Raw genomic sequence first — 18,615 nt, forward strand, 5'->3', positions numbered from 1 at the left:
ATGGATCCAACTACCGGGATACCAGACTGTCAGAGGCTACCAGAGGCCAGCCAATGACTGTTTCTGGAACATTGCAAAAGGAAGAATATGAGGTCCTAATACTTTTGCTCCTTATCACCGACCTCTGGCTTTGAACTTTCATCTTATATCAGTCCCTAGACTCCTCATATAGAGATGAAATCAACCCTGAATATTCATTGAAAGGACCTGATGCTGAAGTTAAAGCTCCAACACTTTGGTCACCTGATGGGAAGAGATGACTCATTGGAAGACCCAGATGCTGGGAAAGATGGAGGGTAGGAGGAGAAGGGGACAACAGAGGATGAGATGGTTGGATGACTTCACTGACTCAATGTGATGAGTTTGAGCAAGCTCCAAGAGATAGTGAAGGACAGGGAAACCCAGCCATGCTGCAGTCCATGGGGCCACAAAGAGTTGGACACGGCTTAGTTACTGAACGACATCAAGACTACTCATGGAAATGGGAAGGCACAGTTCTTGAGGCATAAGCCTACTGTGTTCCCCTCTCCACCAGCTGAGGATTAAAGCCACCTTTCTATTTCCTCCAAACTCTCTCCGTATTTTTTATTTGGCTTTGGTGAGTAGAGAAAGCCAAGATTTTGGCCGGCAACAACTGGAGAAATGAGTTTTCTAACAGAGACCAAATCTTGGTCAGATACTTGGAGGAACTTCAGCAGGAACCAGAGACATGCCCAGAACTAAGTGATTTAGGGTCAGTGACTGAGGGCGGCCCACCTGTGGAGTCTTCTCAAGACAGGCACACCCAGAAGGCAACACTGAACTAAAACTGCAAGGTGAAAATGAGATAGCTTCAGCGATTCCCAAATCAGGGAAAACAGAAGCAATAAAGAGAAGAAACAGTTTAGCAGGAACTGAATTTACCTCTTCTTAGCTTTGCCCACTTGGTTGTACTAAATGTAAATGATGATGATCACGTACAAGGTTGAACCAAGAAAATGACCCACAATCTTTCCACTGAGAGCTAGGGGTACATCGATATTCAGAGTAAGTTAAGTAAAATCTGTAGTGTTTGTTTCAGTAATTGAAAGTGCTCGCAGGTACCTCGCTTACACAAATCTTATAGTCATCATCTTGCTCAGTGGCTGTCAGAGGCTTCAGCTTGTCTGTATATTGGCAGCCAGTCCTAGCTCCAAGATGGCTAACGATGAATGAAGTATTAGGATCTCTTGGAAAACTGCATTCTATGATAGTTGAATATTCAAGCATTCTTGTGTGTGTGTGTGTGTGTGTGTATAAGAGTTGCCAGCACTCTTAGCCTCTCAATGCATGACTTAAAGGAGCTACGCAGAAAGACCCCACTCCAGAAACCTAGCACCTAAGCACGGCCAGGACCTGCGCCTGCGCAGTAGCGCCCCGCACCAACTTTCCTTCCCAAGACCCCCACATCCTGCGCCTGCGCACTAAGACCCGCTTCCGGCAGACTACCAACCCTGGAGACCTTTTGTTCTTCAGTCGCTCAGTCGTGTCCGACTCTTTACGATCCCATGGACTGCAGCACGCCAGGCTTTCCTGTCCACATATCCAGGGGTTTGTTCAAACTCATGTCCATTGAGTCATACCTTTTCTTGAGTGCTGCTGTCCATGAGGTCACAAAGAGTCGAACAAAACTGGGCGACTGAACAACTGAGTGAGGCGAGAAACTGGTTCGTAGTTAAACCCGTTGTCTCTCCCTTCCCATTCTGTGAACTATAAACCTTCCGACCCTACAAAGAAGGGACTCTAACATCGGGACTTCTCTGGCGCTGGCTGCCAACTGGATAGCCCGGCGGGTTGTGGGTGGGCGCACCCTGAGACCACGTGGCGGGCGTCCGCCAATCAGCGCGCAGACCGCACTTCGCGGCTCGGCTTCAAACAAACTATGGTGTGGCGAGAGCTGCCTGTGGGGCCCCGCCCCCTCGCCTGGGTCTGGGGACCCCGCGAGACGGTGGGCGGGTGGGGGCGCCGAGAGCGGGGGCGGGGCGCAGTGGTCGAGTGACGGCCGGCCTCACCTACTCCGAGAGGGGGAGCCCGTGGCTGGGAGACGCGGAGGGGAGGGGGCGGGCTCCCAATCCGGTTCCATCCGGGTCTCCCACCACCCTTGCCGCCTGTCCCAGCAGCTCGGGCGGCGGGAGGAGCCGCTGCGGTCAGGGTACTCAGCTTCGCGAAGGCTCTCGGCGCGCCGCGGCCCTCAGGCACTCGGCTCTCGCACGCCCCGTCGCCACGATGCCCAAGAGAAAGGTGAGCAGTGGCCGCGTCCCGTACACGCCCACTCCGCCGCCCGGCCGTCCCCAGAGCCACGCGAGGCCCAGGCCCGCCTTGCTGGACCGGGGAGGCGGCCGGAGCTGTGGTGAACGGGTGGCGGGCGATTCTGGGACTTTCGGCGGCCGGAGGAGCTTGGGTGGGCGATTCGAAGGGTGCGGTGAAGGCAGCTGATGTCACACGCCCGTGGCCGCTGGACGTCAGAGCAGTATTGTTCGCGAGCTGCGCCCACTGGTTGTCTCTTTCCTCCTGCAGGTCATCTCCGCGGAGGGGTCAGTAAAGGAGGAGGTAAGATGTCATCCCACTCCGTTCCCCGGGGGTGGTCTCGGTTTGCTCCATACCACGCATTCCTTGCTCATTTTATATACTTCCAAAGCTCAAGAGGAGATTGGCAAAGCTATCAGCTGTAAGTAAAGCAAGACCCCTAACCTCTCTTTTTCTTGGGGTTAAACCAAGCGAAGAAATTCAGTGTTGTTAGGTCTTTGCAAACAGAAGGTGAATTTTAAATCATTATAACTAGGCTCAAACATCTTTACTAATCAAAGTAGTGACCATTACAATCAACACATTGTTGCCAATGAGAAATAAGTTTGTTACATTCCTTTAGTGTATAAAACCCTGATTTGGGATTCCATGAACTCTTGGAAAGCATTTTCTTAGTCATTCTGGTTGTGGAAGCAGCTTTCGTGCAAATAGTTATCAAGAAGGTTGAAGAAGTGGTTGGCAAGAGGGTAGGTGAATATGGCAGCAAATTAGGCAAAACTTTGTAGCCCAATGCATAAAACTTCTGAAGTATGGTTGTATGACCTGTGGTCTGGCATTGTCATGGAGAAGAATTGGGCCCTTTTTGTTGACCAGTGCTGGCTGCAGCTTTTGGTGCGTCTCATCCTTTTGCTGAGCATACGTCTCAGATGTAATGCTTGCACTTGGATTCAGAACGCTGTAGTGGATCAGACTAGTAGCTGACCACCAAACAGTGACCATGACATTTTTTTGGTACAAGTTCAGGGACTCCTCTTGATCCAGCCACTGAGCTGGTCACTGCCGGTTGTTGGATAAAAATTAGTTTTTGTGGCTCCGTCACAATTGGATTGAGGTATGGTTCAATGTTGTTGCAGTGAATGAGAGAAGACAACACTTCAAATCACGATTCTTTTGATCTGAATTCAGTTCATGAGGCACGCACTTATCAAGCTTTTTCACCTTTCCAATTTGTTTCAAATGCCAAATGATGGTAGAATGGTTGATGCTGAATGCTTGGGCAACTTATTGTGTAGTTGTAAGAGGATCACCTTCGATGATGCTCTCAGTTGGTAGCTGTCAACTTCTGATGGCCAGCCACTATACTCCTCATTTTCAAGTCCCTTGTCCCCTTTTTGAAACTTCTGAACCACTACTGCACTGTCCTTTCCTTAGTACCTGGGCCAAATGTGTGTGCGATCCATTTTGAACTGGAATAAGAAAGTCACTCTAATTTGCTTTTTCTCTAACATCATTTTTATAGTCTAAAATAAATAGCAAGTAATAAATCAAAAGTTTAAAAAGCGATAAATGCACATTACATTGAGGACTAGCATAACCTCATTAATTTTAGAATGTATCCCTATATCAAACAGCAAAGTTCAACAAGGCAAAACCACAGTTACTTTTGCACCAGCCTAATAACTTTACCGTTTATAAACCTGCTCCTTCAAAAGTGGAAACGAAGCCAAAACAGCAGCCAGAAAGGTAGATTTCAAACTCACCTTTAAAGACCGTGGTGTCTTCGAAATGTTCCAGTGCTGCTAATGCATACTGCGGGCCACTGACATCTTGACTATGAGTATCTCAAAATCAACCAGAGTTTGGTGTCATAGCCTCTTGAAAAGTAGGAGCTTTATCTTATTTACCACTTTTTAAGTTTGTGTTATAATAGGTTCACTAAACAATGTTGTTTCTGGTCTGGGTTAAATACAATAGATGTAGTCATTGTCCTATAGCTTCCCTAGTGGCTCAAGGGTAAAAAAAAATCCCCCTGCAGTGCAGGAGCCTCAGGAGATGTGAGTTCTATCCCTGGGTCAGGAAGATCCTCTGGAAAAGGGAATGGCAACCCACTCCAGTATTCTTTCTTGGAGAACCCCATGGACAGAGGAGCCTGGTGGGCTACAGTCCATAAGGTCGCAATGAGTCAGACATGACTGAAGCAACTTGGCACAGTCATTTATGTGGCTTGTGGTAATATTAATATAATGTATCAGGTTAATGCTACTGCAGAATTTGGGAAATTTAAGACAGCTGAAAATACTGAAATACCTTTGCTTACCAGGGAAATCCATTCTTTCCATTTTGTGCATTTTGGTTAGTATACCAGACCACCTGACCTGCCTCTTGAGAAACCTATATGTAGGTCAGGAAGCAACAGTTTGAACTGGACATGGAACAACACACTGGTTCCAAATAGGAAAAGGAGTACGTCAAGGCTGTATATTGTCACCCTGCTTATTTAACTTATATGCAGAGTACATCCTGAGAAACTCTGGGCTGGAAGAAGCACAAGCTGGAATCAAGATTGCCGGGAGAAATATCAATAACCTCAGATATACAGATGACACCACCCTTATGGCAGAAAGTGAAGAGGAGCTAAAAAGCCTCTTGATGAAAGTGAAAGTGGAGAGTGAAAAAGATGGCTTAAAGCTCAACATTGAGAAAACAAAGATCATGGCATCTATTCCCATCACTTCATGGGAAATAGATGGGGAAACAGTAGAAACAGTGTCAGACTTTATTTTGGGGGGCTCCAAAGTCACTGCAGATGGTGATTGCAGCCATGATATTAAAAGACGCTTACTCCTTGGAAGAAAAGTTGTGACCAACCTAGAAAGCATATTGAAAAGCAGAGATGTTACTTTGCAAACAAAGGTCCGTCTAGTCAAGGCTATGGTTTTTCCAGTGGTCATGTATGGACTGTGAAGAAAGCCGAGCGCTGAAGAAATGATGCTTTTGAACTGTGGTGTTGGAGAAGACTCTTGAGAGTCCGTTGGACTGCAAGGAGATCCAGCCAGTCTATCCTAAAGGAGATCAGTCCTGGGTGTTCATTGGAAGGACTGATGCTTAAGCTGAACCTCCAATACTTTGGCCACCTCATGCGAAGAGTTGACTCATCGGAAAAGACTCTGATGCTGGGAGGGATTGGGGGCAGGCGGAGAAGGGGACGACAGGATGAGATGGCTGGATGGCATCACCGACTAGATGGACATGAGTTTGAGTGAACTCCAGGAGTTGGTGATGGACAGGGAGGCCTGGCGTGCTGTGATTCATGGATTCAAAGAGTCGGACACGACTGAGCGACTGAACTGAACTGAACTGAATGTGTATTGTTGCTAAGTCATGTTGCTTTTTGTGGCCTCGTGAACTGCAGCATACTAGGCTTCCTGTCCTTCACTATCTCCTAGATTTGCTCAAACTTAAGCTCCAGTACTTTGGCCACCTCATGCGAAGAGTTGACTCATTGGAAAAGACTGATGCTGGGAGGGATTGGGGGCAGGAGGAGAAGGGGATGACCGAGGATGAGATGGCTGGATGGCATCACAGACTCGATGGATGTGAGTCTGAGTGAATTCCAGGAGATGGTGATGGACAGGGAGGCCTGGCGTGCTGTGATTCATGGAGTGGCAAAGAATCGGACACGACTGAGCGACTGAACTGAACTAAGTCTATTGAGTCGGTAATGCTAACCAACCATCTCATCCTCTGTTTCCCCCTTCTCCTTCGCCCTTGATCTTTCCCAGCATCAAGATCTTTTCCAGTGAGCTGCATTTTCACCTGACATAGCCAAAATATTGGAGCTTCCTCTTCAGCATCAGTCCTTCCAATGGACATTTAGGGTTGATTTCCTTTAGAATTGACTGGTTTGATGCTCTACAAGGGACTCTCAAGAGTCTTCTCCAACACCACAATTTGAAGGGATTAGGCAGTCAGCCGCCTTTAAGGTCTAACTGTGACATCTGCACGTGACTACTGGAAAAACCATAGCTTTGACTCTTGGGACCTTGTCAGCATAGTGATGTCTCTGTTTTTTAATACTCTGTCTAGGTTTGTAATAGCTTTTCTCCCAAGGAGTAAGTGTCTTTTAGTTTCATGACTGCATTCACTGTCCACAATGATTTTGGAACCCAAGAAAATAAAATCTGTCACTGCTTCTACTTTTCTCCCTTCTAGTTGCCATGAAGAAATGGCACCAGATACCATGATCTTAGTCTTTTGAATGTTGAATGTTAATCTAGCTCCTTCACGTTTCTCTTTAGTCTTCATCAAGAACTCTTTAGGTTCTCTTCATTCTTCCATTAGAGTGGTATCATCTGCATATCTGAGGTTGTTGATACTTCTGGCAATCTTTATTCCAGCTTGTGATTCATCCAGCCCAGGATTTCACATGATGTACTCTGCATAGAAGTTAAATAAGCAGGGTGACAATATACAGTTTTGACATACTCCTTTCCCAATTTTCAACCAGTGGGTCAGTCCATGTCTGGTTCTAACTGTTGATGCTTGACCTGCATACAGATTTCTCAGGAGACAACTATGTTGGGCTGTACATCTCTTTTAAGAATTTTCACAGTTTATTGTGATCCACATAGTCAAAGGCTTTAGCGTAGTCAGTGAAGCAGAAGTAGATGTTTTTCTGGAATTCCCTGGTTTTTCTGTGATCCAGCAGATGTTGGCAATTTGATCTCTGGTCCTTCTGCCTTTCGGAACCCACCTCGTGCATCTGGAAGTTCTCAGTTCACGTACTGCTGAAGCCTAGTTTGAAGGATTTTGACCATTTGCTTGCTAGCATGTGAAATGAACACAGTTGTGCGGTAGTTTGAACATTCTTTGGCATTGCCCTTCTTTGGGATTGGAATGAAAACTGACCTTTTCCAGTCCTGTGGCCACTGCTTAGTTTTCCAAATTTGATGACATACTGGGTGCAGCACTTTAAACAGCATCATCTTTTAGGATTTGAAATAGCTCAGCTGCAATTCGTCACCTCCTCTACTTTTCTTTGAAGTAAGCCTTCCTAACCCCGACTTGACTTCACACTCCAGCATGTCTGGCTCTAGGTGAGTGACCACACCATTGTGGTTATCTGGATTATTAAGACCTTTTTGTATAGTTTTTCTGTGTATTCTTGCCACCTCTTTTTAATTTCTTCTGCTTCTTAGATCCTTACTGTTTCTGTCCTTTATTGTGTCCATCCTTGCATGAAATGTTTCCTTGATATCTCTAATTTCTTGAAGAGATCTCTAGTCTTTCCCAGTCTATTGTTTTCCTCTCATTGGGATGGTTTTGGTCATCACCTCCTGTACACTCTTATAAACTTCTGTCCTGAGTTCCTCAGGCACTCTGTCTACCAGAGTCTATTCCCTTGAATCTATTCATCATCTCCACTGTATAATCATAGGGATTTGATTTAGGTCCTACCTGAATGGCCTACTGGTTTTCCCTACTTTCTTCAATTTAAGGCTAAATTTTGCAATAAGGAACTCATGATCTGAGCCATAGTTAACTCAGTCTTGTTTTTGCTGACTGTATAGCGTCTCCATCCTTCACTGCAAAGAATATAATCACTTGATTTCAATATCAACCATCTGGTGATGTCCATGTGTAGAGTCATCTCTTGTGTTATTGGAAAAGGGTGTTTGCTATGACCTGTGTATTATCTTGACAAAACTCTGTTAGCATTTGCCCTGCTTCATTTTGTACTCCAAGGTCAAACTTGCCTGTTACTCCAGGTGCCTGTTGACTTCCTTAGCTTTGCATTTCAATCCAGTGATGAAAAGGATATTTTTTGGTGTTCTAGAAGGTTTTGTAGGTCTTCATAGACCTACATAGACTGGTTGGGGCATAGACTTGGATTACTGTGATGTTGAATGGTTTTTCTTGGAAAAGAACTGAGATCATTCTGTCATTTTTGAGGCTGCACACAAGTACTGCATTTCTGATTCTTCTGTTGACTGTGAGGGCTACTCCATTTCTTCTAAGGGATTCTTACCCACAATAGTAGATATAATGTTCACCTGAATTAAATTTGCCCATTCCCATCCATTTTAGTTCACTGATTCCTAAGATGATGTTTTTTCTTGCCATCTGCTTGACCATGTCCAATTTACCTTGATTTATGGCCTTAACATTCCATGTTCCTATGCAATACTGTTCTTTACAGCATTGAATTTTAACTTTCTTTGCCAGATACATCCAGAGCTGAGTTTCGTTTCTGCTCTGGCTGAGCCTCTGCATTCTTTCTGGAGTTATTAGTAACTGTCCTCCACTCTATCCGTAGTATGGTGGACACACTCCAACATGGCGGGGCTCCTCTGTCAGCGTCATATCTGTTTTGCATTTTTACACAGTTCATGGAGTTCTTGCGGCCAGAATACTGGAGTGGTTTGCCATTCTTTTCTCCAGTAGATCGCATTTTGTCAGAATTCTCCACTATGACTCGTCCTTCTTGGGTGGCCCTGTGTGGCATGGCTCATAGCTTTATTGAGTTATGCAAGGTCCTTCTCTACAACAAAGCACTGACCTATGAAGGAAAGAAGAGAAGCAAAAAGCAAGGGAGAAAGGGAAAGATTTACCAGGTAAATCCAGAGTTCCAGAGCAACATGAAGGCATTCGTCAATGAACAATGCAAAGAAATAGAGGGAAACAGCAGAAAGGGAAAGACTAGAAATCTCTTCAAGAAAATTGGAGATATCAAAGAAACATTTCATGCAGAGAAGGGCACAATAAAGGACAGAAACGGTAAGGACCTAATAGATGCAGAAGAGGTCAAGAAGAGGTGTCAAGAATACACAGAAAAACTGTACAAAAAAGATCTTAATGACATGGATAACCACGATAGTGTGGTCACTCACTCAGAGCCAGACATTCTGGAGTGTAAAGTCAAGTGGGCCTTAGAAAGCATTGCTTCAAGTAAAGCTACTGGAGATGATGGAATTCCAGCAGAGCTATTTAAAATCCTAAATGATGCTGATGGTGCTATTTAAGTTCTGCACTCAATATATTAACAAATTTGGAAAACCTAGCAGTTGCCACAGAACTGGAAAAGATCAGTTCATCCCAATTCCCAAGAAGGGCGTTAGTAAAGTATTCAAACTACTGGCCAGTTGCACTCATTTCCCTTGCTAGTAAGCTTATGCTCAGAAGCTTTTAAGCTAGGCTTCAACAGTATATAAACTAAAACTTCCAGATATTCAAGCTAGGTTTAGAAAAGGTAGCGGAACCAGAGATCAAATTGCCAGGATTCACTGGATCAGAGAGAAATCAAGGTAATTCCAGAAAAACATCTATTTCTGTGTCATTGACTACCATAAAGCCCTTGACTGTGTATCATAACAAACTGGAAAACTCTTAAAAGAGATGGGAATACCAGACCATCTTATCTATCTCCTGAGAAATCTGTATGCAGGTCAAGAAGCAACAGTTAGAATCCTTTATGGAACAACTGACTGGTTCAGGACTGAGAAAGGAGTATGACAAGGCTGTTTATTGTCACCCTGCTTTTTAAATTTATATGCAGAGAACATCATGGGAAATACTGGACTGGATGAGTTACAAGCTGGGATCAAGATTGTTGGGAGAAATATCAACAACCTCAGATACACAGATGATACCCAGTTCAGTTGTTCGGTCGTGTCCCCATGAATTGCAGCACGCCAGGCCTCCCTGTCCATCACCAACTCCCAGAGTTCACTCAAACTCACGTCCATCAAGTCAGTGATGCCATCCAGCCATCTCATCCTCTGTTGTCCCCTTCTCCTCCTGCCCCCAATCCCTCCCAGCATCAGAGTCTTTTCCAGTGAGTCGACTCTTCACATGAGGTAGACAAAGTACTGGAGTTTCAGCTTTAGCATCAGTCCTTCCAAAGAAATCCCAGGGTTGATCTTCAGAATGGACTGGTTGGATCTCCTTGCAGCCCAAGGGACCCTCAAGAGTCTTCTCCAACACCACAGTTCAAACGCATCAGTTTTTCGGCACTCAGGCTTCTTCACAGTCCAACTCTCACATCCATATATGACCACAGGAAAAAACCATAGCCTTGACTAGACAGACCTTAGTTGGCAAAGTAATGTCTCTGCTTTTGAATATGCTATCTAGGTTGGTCATAACTTTTCTTCCAAGGAGTAAGCGTCTTTTAATTTCATGGCTGCAGTCACCATCTGCAGTGATTTGGGAGCCTAAAAAAAATAAAGTCTGACACTTTGTTTCCACTGTTTCCCCATCTATTTCCCATGAAGTGATGGGAATAGATGCCATGATCTTTGTTTTGTGAATGTTGAGCTTTAAGCCAACTTTTTCACTCTCCACTTTCACTTTCATCAAGAGGCTTTTTAGCTCCTCTTCACTTTCTGCCATAAGGGTGGTATCATCTGCACATCTGAGGTTACTGATATTTCTCCTGGGAATCTTGAGTCCAGCTTGTGTTTCTTCCAGTCCAGCGTTTCTCATGATGTACTCTGCATAGAAGTTAAATAAGCAAGGTGACAGTATACAGCCTTGACATACTCCTTTTCCTCTTTGGAACCAGTCTGTTCCATGTCCAGTTCTAACTGTTGGTTCCTGACCTGCATACAGATTTCTCAAGAGGCAGGTTAGGTGATCTGGTATTCCCATCTCTTTCAGAATTTTCCACAGTTTCTTGTGATCCACACAGTCAAAGGCTTTGGCATAGTCAATAAAGCAGAAATAGATGTTTTTCTGGAACTCTCTTGCTTTTTCCATGATCCAGCGGATGTTGTTGGTTTGGTCTCTGGTTCCTCTGCCTTTTCTAAAACCAGCTTGAACGTCTGGAAGTTCAGGGTTCACATATTGCTGAAGCCTGGCTTGGAGAATTTTGAGCATTACTTTACTAGCATGTGAGATGAGTGATACTACTCTAATGATAGAAAGTGAAGAGGAACTGAAGAACCTCTTGATGATGGTGAAAAGAGGGGAGTGGAAAAGCCAGCTTTAAATTCAGTATTAAAAATCTAAGTTCATGGCATCTGGTCCCATCACTTCATGGCAAGTAGAAGGAGGAAAGGTGCAAACAGTGACAGATTTCCTCTTCTTGGGCTCTGAAATCACTGTGGATGGTAACTGCAGCCATGAAGTTAAAAGACGATTGTTTCTTGGCAGGAAAGCTATGACAAACCTAGACAGTGTATTAAAAAGCAAAGACATTGCTTGGCTGACAAAGGTTTGTATAGTCAAACCAGTAGTCATGTATGGATGTGATAGTTGGAACATAAAAAAGGCAGAGTGTCAAAGAAATGATGCTTTTGAATTCTAGTGCTGGAGAAGAATCTTGAGAATCCCTTGGACAGCAAGGAGATCAAACCAGTCAATCCTAAAGGAAATTAACCGTGAATACTCATTGTAAAGACTTAAGCTGAAGCTCTAATACTTTCACCACCAATTGTGAATAGCCTACTCTCTGGGAAAGATCCTGATGCTGAGAAAGATAGAAGGAGAAGGGGATGACATAGGATGAGATGATTGGATGGCATTACTTATTCAATGGACATGAACTTGGGCAAACTCCAGGATATGGTGAGGGACAGGGAGGCCTGGCATCCCTTAGTCCTTAGGGTCACAGAATTGGACACAACTTGGCAACCAGATACACAGAGTGGAGTGTAAAAATTTTAGTGTCTTTCCAATAAAAGGTTCTGTTTTGTGATCTTTTATAAAAGGATTCAGGGAAGGTATAGGCATAGTATGTAACTGAATTTCTCAGACCAGAAAAATTGGAAGAATTCTGTACGAAAATTCAGTAAAGGGAAATTTCATGAAGGTGGAGAAAAATAGTGGGTCTTGTTGCAAAATATCTGCATGAAAAGTTTACTATTATTATCTATCTTTATTTGCTTTTTCAGTAAATCGGTTGGCTGAAATAGTATGCCTATTTTCTGTTACATCTTTCTTATTGGAGAAGGCAATGGCAACCCACTCCAGTATTCTTGCCTGGAAAATCCCATGGACAGAGGAGCCTGGTAGGCTACAGTCCATGGGGTTGCAAAGAGTTGGACACAGCTGAGCAACTTCACTTTCTACACTTTCTTTCTTATTTACCTGGCTTTATTTTGATCTGTCCCCAAAGTTTTTTGTTGTTAATAAAAAGAGTTCAGGGACTTCCCTGTGGTCCAGTGGTTAAGACTCCAAGTTCCCAATGCAGGGAGCCCAGATTCCTTTTCTGGTTAAGGAACTGAGGTCCCACATGCTGATCTGAGCCGCCAAAAGAGGGTGGGGGGAAGAAAAGATTTTACTTCCAGTTGGCTTTGGACATCAGATGTAAATAATGTTTTTCTTCCTCCCATGGAGAGGCCAACAGGTAAGTTTTTGCATGTTCCTTGAGAAACAAACCTGTTGATTTAGTTTTCCCAAAGGAAAAATGATGAGGAAAGGAAGGAGCTTTTTTCCCTTTAGTTGTCTTTGTAATTGATCCATTTTGAAGGCTTAAACAGAAGGTAAAGCTTTTGGTGTCTTTAATACCATGATGCAGACATGTAGATTTATTTTGTTTCCTCTTGCTTTCTAGCTATTAGTTAAAAGTGGTATTATTCTAGTGCAAGATATTTTCAGTTTTAAGGTTTCACATTTGTATGTTACTGTGATAGTGGTTATAAAATTAATGAGAAATCGAAAAGAAATCAGATTGTTTAAGAAAGTTTTTAAATACAGAGTTATCATTACCATCTTTCTAAATTCCATATATATCCGTTAGTATACTGTATTGGTGTTTTTCTTTCTGGCTTACTTCACTCTGTATAACAGGCTCCAGCTTCATCCACCTCATTAGAACTGATTCAAATGTATTCTTTTGAATGGCTGAGTAATACTCCATTGTGTATATGTACCACTGCTTTCTTATCCATTCGTCTGCTGATGGACATCTAGGTTGCTTCCATGTCCTGACTATTATAAACAGTGCTGTGATGAACATTAACAGTTGTGACACTTTGTGGTGTCAGTGTGTAGCAGTATTGTCCCAAATCTGTTATTAGGTAATTTATTATTTATTCTAAAGATACTGAATTGCTAGTGGTTGTCGTGCTGTCATGTATGAAATGCCACTATTAGCACAGAATTCATTCCACTGATTTTTTTCCCCCATCTTAGCATTGAAGTGAGATCTGCTTTTGTAGCTGTTTAATGCAGGTATTGGTCAGTATTGTAAAACTCATTAGTGGCTTAATTTGGCTGTTAAGTACCTTCTCTACTTAAAGGAAATAAATATTTGTTACATTTCTCCTTCCCCATTGGCGGATGGTATCCAAAAATACTGTTGTATTGATTGATGCAAAAGTTATTGTGGTTTTTGCATTGTTCAAATTTTCCATTTGATATTGGAATATATTCTTAAATGTGGTTTTGTTGTACATCACTTTAATGGGCATTTATTGATTTATGTTTCTTTCCTAATGACTTACTATTTGCTATTTATGTTTATTTTAGACTATGGAAATGATGTTAGAGAAAAAGCAAATTCGAGCGATTTTCTTATTTGAGTTCAAAATGGGTCGTAAAGCAGCAGAGACAACTCGCAACATCAACAATGCATTTGGCCCAGGAACTGCTAAGGAACGTACGGTGCAGTGGTGGTTTAAGAAGTTTCGCAAAGGAGATGAGAGCCTTGAAGATGACGAGCGTAGCGCACGGCCATCAGAAGTTGACAACGACCAATTAAGAGAAATCATTGATGCCGATCCTCTTAAAACGACACGAAAAATTGCCGAAGAACTCAAAGTCAACCATTCTACAGTCGTTCGGCATTTGAAGCAAATTGGAAAGGTGAAAAAACTCAATAAGTGGGTGCCTCATGAGCTGTCCGAAATTCAAAAAAATCGTCGTTTTGAAGTGTCATCTTCTCTTATTCTACGCAACAACAGTGAACCATTTCTCGATCGAATTGTGACATGCCACGAAAAGTGGATTTTATCTGATAACCGGCGACCACCAGCTCAGAGTTTGGATCGAGGGAAAACTCTGAACTTGTACCAAAAAAAGATCATGGTCACTGTTTGGTGGTCTGCTGCTGGTCTTATCCACTATAGCTTTCTGAATCCTGGCGAAACCATTACATCTGAGAAGTATGCTCAACAAATCAATGAGATGCACCAAAAACTACAACACCTACAGCCAGCGTTGGTCAACAAAAAGGGCCCAGTTCTTCTCCACGACAACGCTCGACCACATGTCGCACAACCAGCCCTTCAGAAGTTTAATGAATTGGGCTACGAAGTTTTGCCTCATCCACCATATTCACCTGACCTCTTACCAACAGACTACCACTTCTTCAAGCATCTCGACAACTTTTTGCAGGGTAAACACTTCCACAACCAGCAAGATGCAGAAAATGCTTTCCAAGAATTTGTTGAATCCCGAAGCACAGGTTTTTACGCTTCAGGAATAAATGAACTTACTTCTCGTTGGCAAAAATGTGTTGATTGTAATGGTTCCTATTTTGACTAATAAAGATGTGTTTGAACCTAGTTATAATAGTTTACAATTCATGGTCCAAAACTGCAATTACTTTTGCACCAAATAAACAATTTGTTGTTTATAAGCCACCCAGTCTATGGCATTTTTGTTATAGTATCCCCATCATGTTAAAACACTTCCTTTCCATATTTGGAAAGGCATACTTCACTGGGAGCAGGAAAGAATAATGTGACCAGGTTCCTTCTGGCTTATTGTTCTTTTTAAAATAACAGTAAGTACAGGAAAGGAAAGCTTGTAACAATAATAATGCCAGTGATCTTTCTAGTAACAAATATATAGTCGTGTATCCATAAAGTTTGCAAGCAGGCTAGAAACGAGCACTGCATGGTAAGATCTATATCTGTTGTGCATCCTTGGGCTCTTTGTGTTGCAGCATTTCCAGCCAACTTACTGAGCAGAGTGGTCCTCAAGAGCTCCCGTATCAGGGCCCGTATCTTTGTTTTCTGCATCCCTTACATCTCATCCTTCTGTAGCTTGGATATCCAGCATAGTAGTGAACAGAGGCATTTGAGTCTCTGACCATCGTCTCCCCTCTCACCTTTTGCCTGCTGGCTCACACCTGCCCTTGTTTATATTCAGTCTTCACCACGTGAACAAACTGGCCCAGAGACTGGGCTTCTTGGGATGCAGTACAGTACAGCCCAGCATAGTAGGGTTTGGAACTCACTCTGCTTCTTACCTTCCTTTCTACTCTCTAACCTGAGTCTGGTTCCTCCCTACCACTTGCTGAAACGGCTTCATCAGGACAGTTAGTGACATGCTTAGTTCTCAGTGTGGTGACACTTTCCAACCCCTGGTTGACTATTCACATCTGTTTGGTTTCAGCCCCCAGAGCACATAACTTCTTTAAGCTCTGTCCTTCCCCAGAGGTCCAAACCTGTAGATCCAACTGCCTGCCAGACTCGATGTTTCCCAAGCCCTTTACACTCAAGAGTGTCAACACCAAGCCCACCTGCTTCCCCCAAAACTCCCTTGGTCCCTAGCCTGGTGAGTGGCTGTCTGACCACACAGCCTGCTAGACACAGGTGATGATCAGCCCATTCTCTTCTTTGTCCTTCCTCACAGGACCCTTTTGTTCAGGCATCCACTCCCATTCTTGGCCCTATGCCCCAAATCCAGGATTGGCTTGATTTTCTCTAAGGATATCCCATCTCCGTTCCATGTGACAGTTCCAACCAGTAATAAAGGCAACTAATCAGGGCTTAGGATAAAAGAGACATGCTTTTCCTGGATGCTGTAAATCTGCATGTAACATCTGGAGCTGTACTTCTGGACCAAAGAGGAAGCTGGCTCAGGAGGGAGGAGTCAAAAGAGTACGACAAGACGGTAGAAAAGAATCTGTGATTGTGATAATACAGTAAACCACTGAATCCCCCGGTGTGGAACACTGTCATGGTTTTGCTTATTTAATCTATTTGCTTATTGTTCATGTTGATCTGGGTTTCTGTAACTCCTAACCAAAACTCTCATCTCTCACCCACCCAATCCACTGAAGAGTCCTGTCAGCTACCCCCACCAAAATATGTCCCAGACCCTCCTTCCACTCATTTCCATCCCCACAGCCAGCATCCTAGTCATTTGTTGTGAGATAACTTTAACGTTTTAAAATACTTACTTGGCTGCACTGGGTCTCAGTTGTGGCAGGCGGGATTTTTAGTTGCAAGGTGTGGGATCTGGTTCCCTGACCAGGGATCTAACCCAAGGCCTCTTGAATTGGGAGCTGGAGTCTTAAACACTGAACCACCAGAGAAGTCTCTCCTAGACAACTTAAAAACCTCTCCTGGTCTCCTGTGCCTCCTCCCAGCGATCAGACTTCACATCCCAGCCTCTCAGCCCAGCCTCCACTTGGGAGTCCAGATCGATGACTTCAGACCTCAGAGCTCCACCACTGCTCTCACACCCTGGCTGCTGCCTTCCCTAAGCACAACACGTTTGCCTCCGTGGACACCAAGTTTGGTCCTGCCTCAGGATCTTTGTGGGAGCTGTTTCCTCTGTCCAGAGGCTTGTCCCTCAGATGCCCCAGAGTACAGGTCACCTCACCCTTCCCTTCTCTCCCTTGGGACCTTCCCGAACTATCCCATATACAGCAGCCCCCTTCTGCGTGCCTCCAGCACATGCTATATTAGGACACTGCTTCCTTCAAAGTGCCGTCGCCATGGGAAAGAATCTCATTACTTTCCTTATTGGTATTCCCACTGGAGCAGAAGCTCCAGGAGGACAGGCATTTAAATCTTGTGCCTGTCTATCCCTAGGTCATTCTACCCTAGGTTGAAGACAGCACGTGGCAAGCGGTAGGCAAATTGTTGCCTCTTATCCATTCTTTCTTAGTTCCCCTCGGAAACTTCTCTATCACCACCATTTCTGCCCTACATTAAGCCTGTAATTCTGAAATTCCTGCAAGCACATCCTGACTAGCCTGAATCAATGCATGATTTTCCAAAGTGGGTCACGTGGACCCTGGGTAGAGTGGTGGTGAGGATACTTTCGTGAATGTATACAAAAGTCCTGTGGGTTCTTAGGGAATTTTAAGACGTTTGTGTGTTCAGGTGGTCATCTGACATTCTGCATCACCCAACATAGACTCCCACTTTTGACCAAGCATTACTTATTTTTGTGCCGGTTTGGGGTGTGTGTTTATATTTTGCATCAAGTGCGACCAGCTTTCCACAGTTTATGGGTAATAATAAAACTTTAGAAATGATTTTAATTTGTAAATAGTGTATATCACATGAAACCCAAGTCATACCACAGAAGGCCAAATGAAGGATGGCTTGTCGATTACACACACAAGGTGCCAGAACAATCTGCAGAGATCATACAGGCCAAATACCATATGCATGCAGCAATTTGCTTTTAGCAAAACTCATATGCATGTTAATGTTACTGGTTTAAATTTTACTGGTTTTGTAGAGATTTGGGGAGGCTCAAAAGTTAGTTCTAGCTTTATAATTACTTAAAACCGCTAAGTGTTAAACATTTCAACCTTAAGTTTCCAAAGGCATAAGTGGACTTTATAATAGTCATTTCAGCCAGTACTGGGGCTTGTAAGGACATTTGTTTTATACAGTATGCACATGATGTGTATGTACATGGTTATTCATTGCAACGTCCTTTGTGGGAACAAAACACTGGGCAAAATTTGTAAAGTTCAGTCAACGGAGAATTTGGCTTTAAAACCTTTGGTACAAGGACTTCCCTGGCCATCCACTGGTTTAAGTTTCTGAGCTTCCAATGCAGGGGGCGAGGGTTACCCCTGGTTGGGGAACTAAGATTCCGTATGCTGTGTGACATGGCCAAAAATAATAATAATAAATATTTGCTACATCTATACAGTGCACTTCAATGCAGCAATAAAAAGGAGGAATCTTAACAAGTACTCATAGGAAACAAACTCCACTAACTGAAAAACGCACGGTGCCAAACTGAAAAATAAATACATATTATATACATCCTTATATTTGCATAAAGCATTCTGGAAGGATCCACAAGCAGCAGCAGCACTGGCAGCTCCTCGAGACAGCCAGACCTCTGAGGGGACAGAAGCAGAACGGAGACTTCTCTGGAAAGCATTTTGCTCTTGTGGAATTTCGAGCCACATAAATATTTCTTCCAAAAATAAACAAATATACTAAGTGGATCTATAATTACGCATGCTTACATACAGGCAGGTCCAACTACAATGCCTTCAGAGGCTTGGTAGAAGACACAGGTGACAAAAATCACCAGGGCTGGGACCCTGACACACTAGAAAAAGGAAGCCTCCTTCCAAGTTAGAAGGTCAAGCGCACTGTGGAATCACACACGGAGACCAGGAGAAGCTGAAGCGCCCTA

At 43.6% G+C, this 18,615-nt stretch overlaps 1 protein-coding gene across 1 annotated transcript; it reads left to right on the top strand.

Moving 5' to 3' along the window:
• On the top strand, nucleotides 1-14,846 carry LOC120869845 (histone-lysine N-methyltransferase SETMAR-like). Its single transcript, XM_040249141.1, has 4 exons — nucleotides 1-28; nucleotides 1,862-2,259; nucleotides 2,536-2,568; nucleotides 13,738-14,846. The coding sequence occupies exons 1-4, from the start codon at nucleotides 1-3 to the stop codon at nucleotides 14,752-14,754; spliced, it is 1,476 nt and encodes a 491-aa protein (XP_040105075.1). The 3' UTR covers nucleotides 14,755-14,846.
• Nucleotides 14,847-18,615: the final 3,769 nt, after the last annotated feature.

This window comes from Oryx dammah, unplaced genomic scaffold (genome assembly GCF_014754425.2).
Source record: "Oryx dammah isolate SB20612 unplaced genomic scaffold, SCBI_Odam_1.1 HiC_scaffold_2, whole genome shotgun sequence".
NCBI lineage: Eukaryota > Metazoa > Chordata > Mammalia > Artiodactyla > Bovidae > Oryx > Oryx dammah.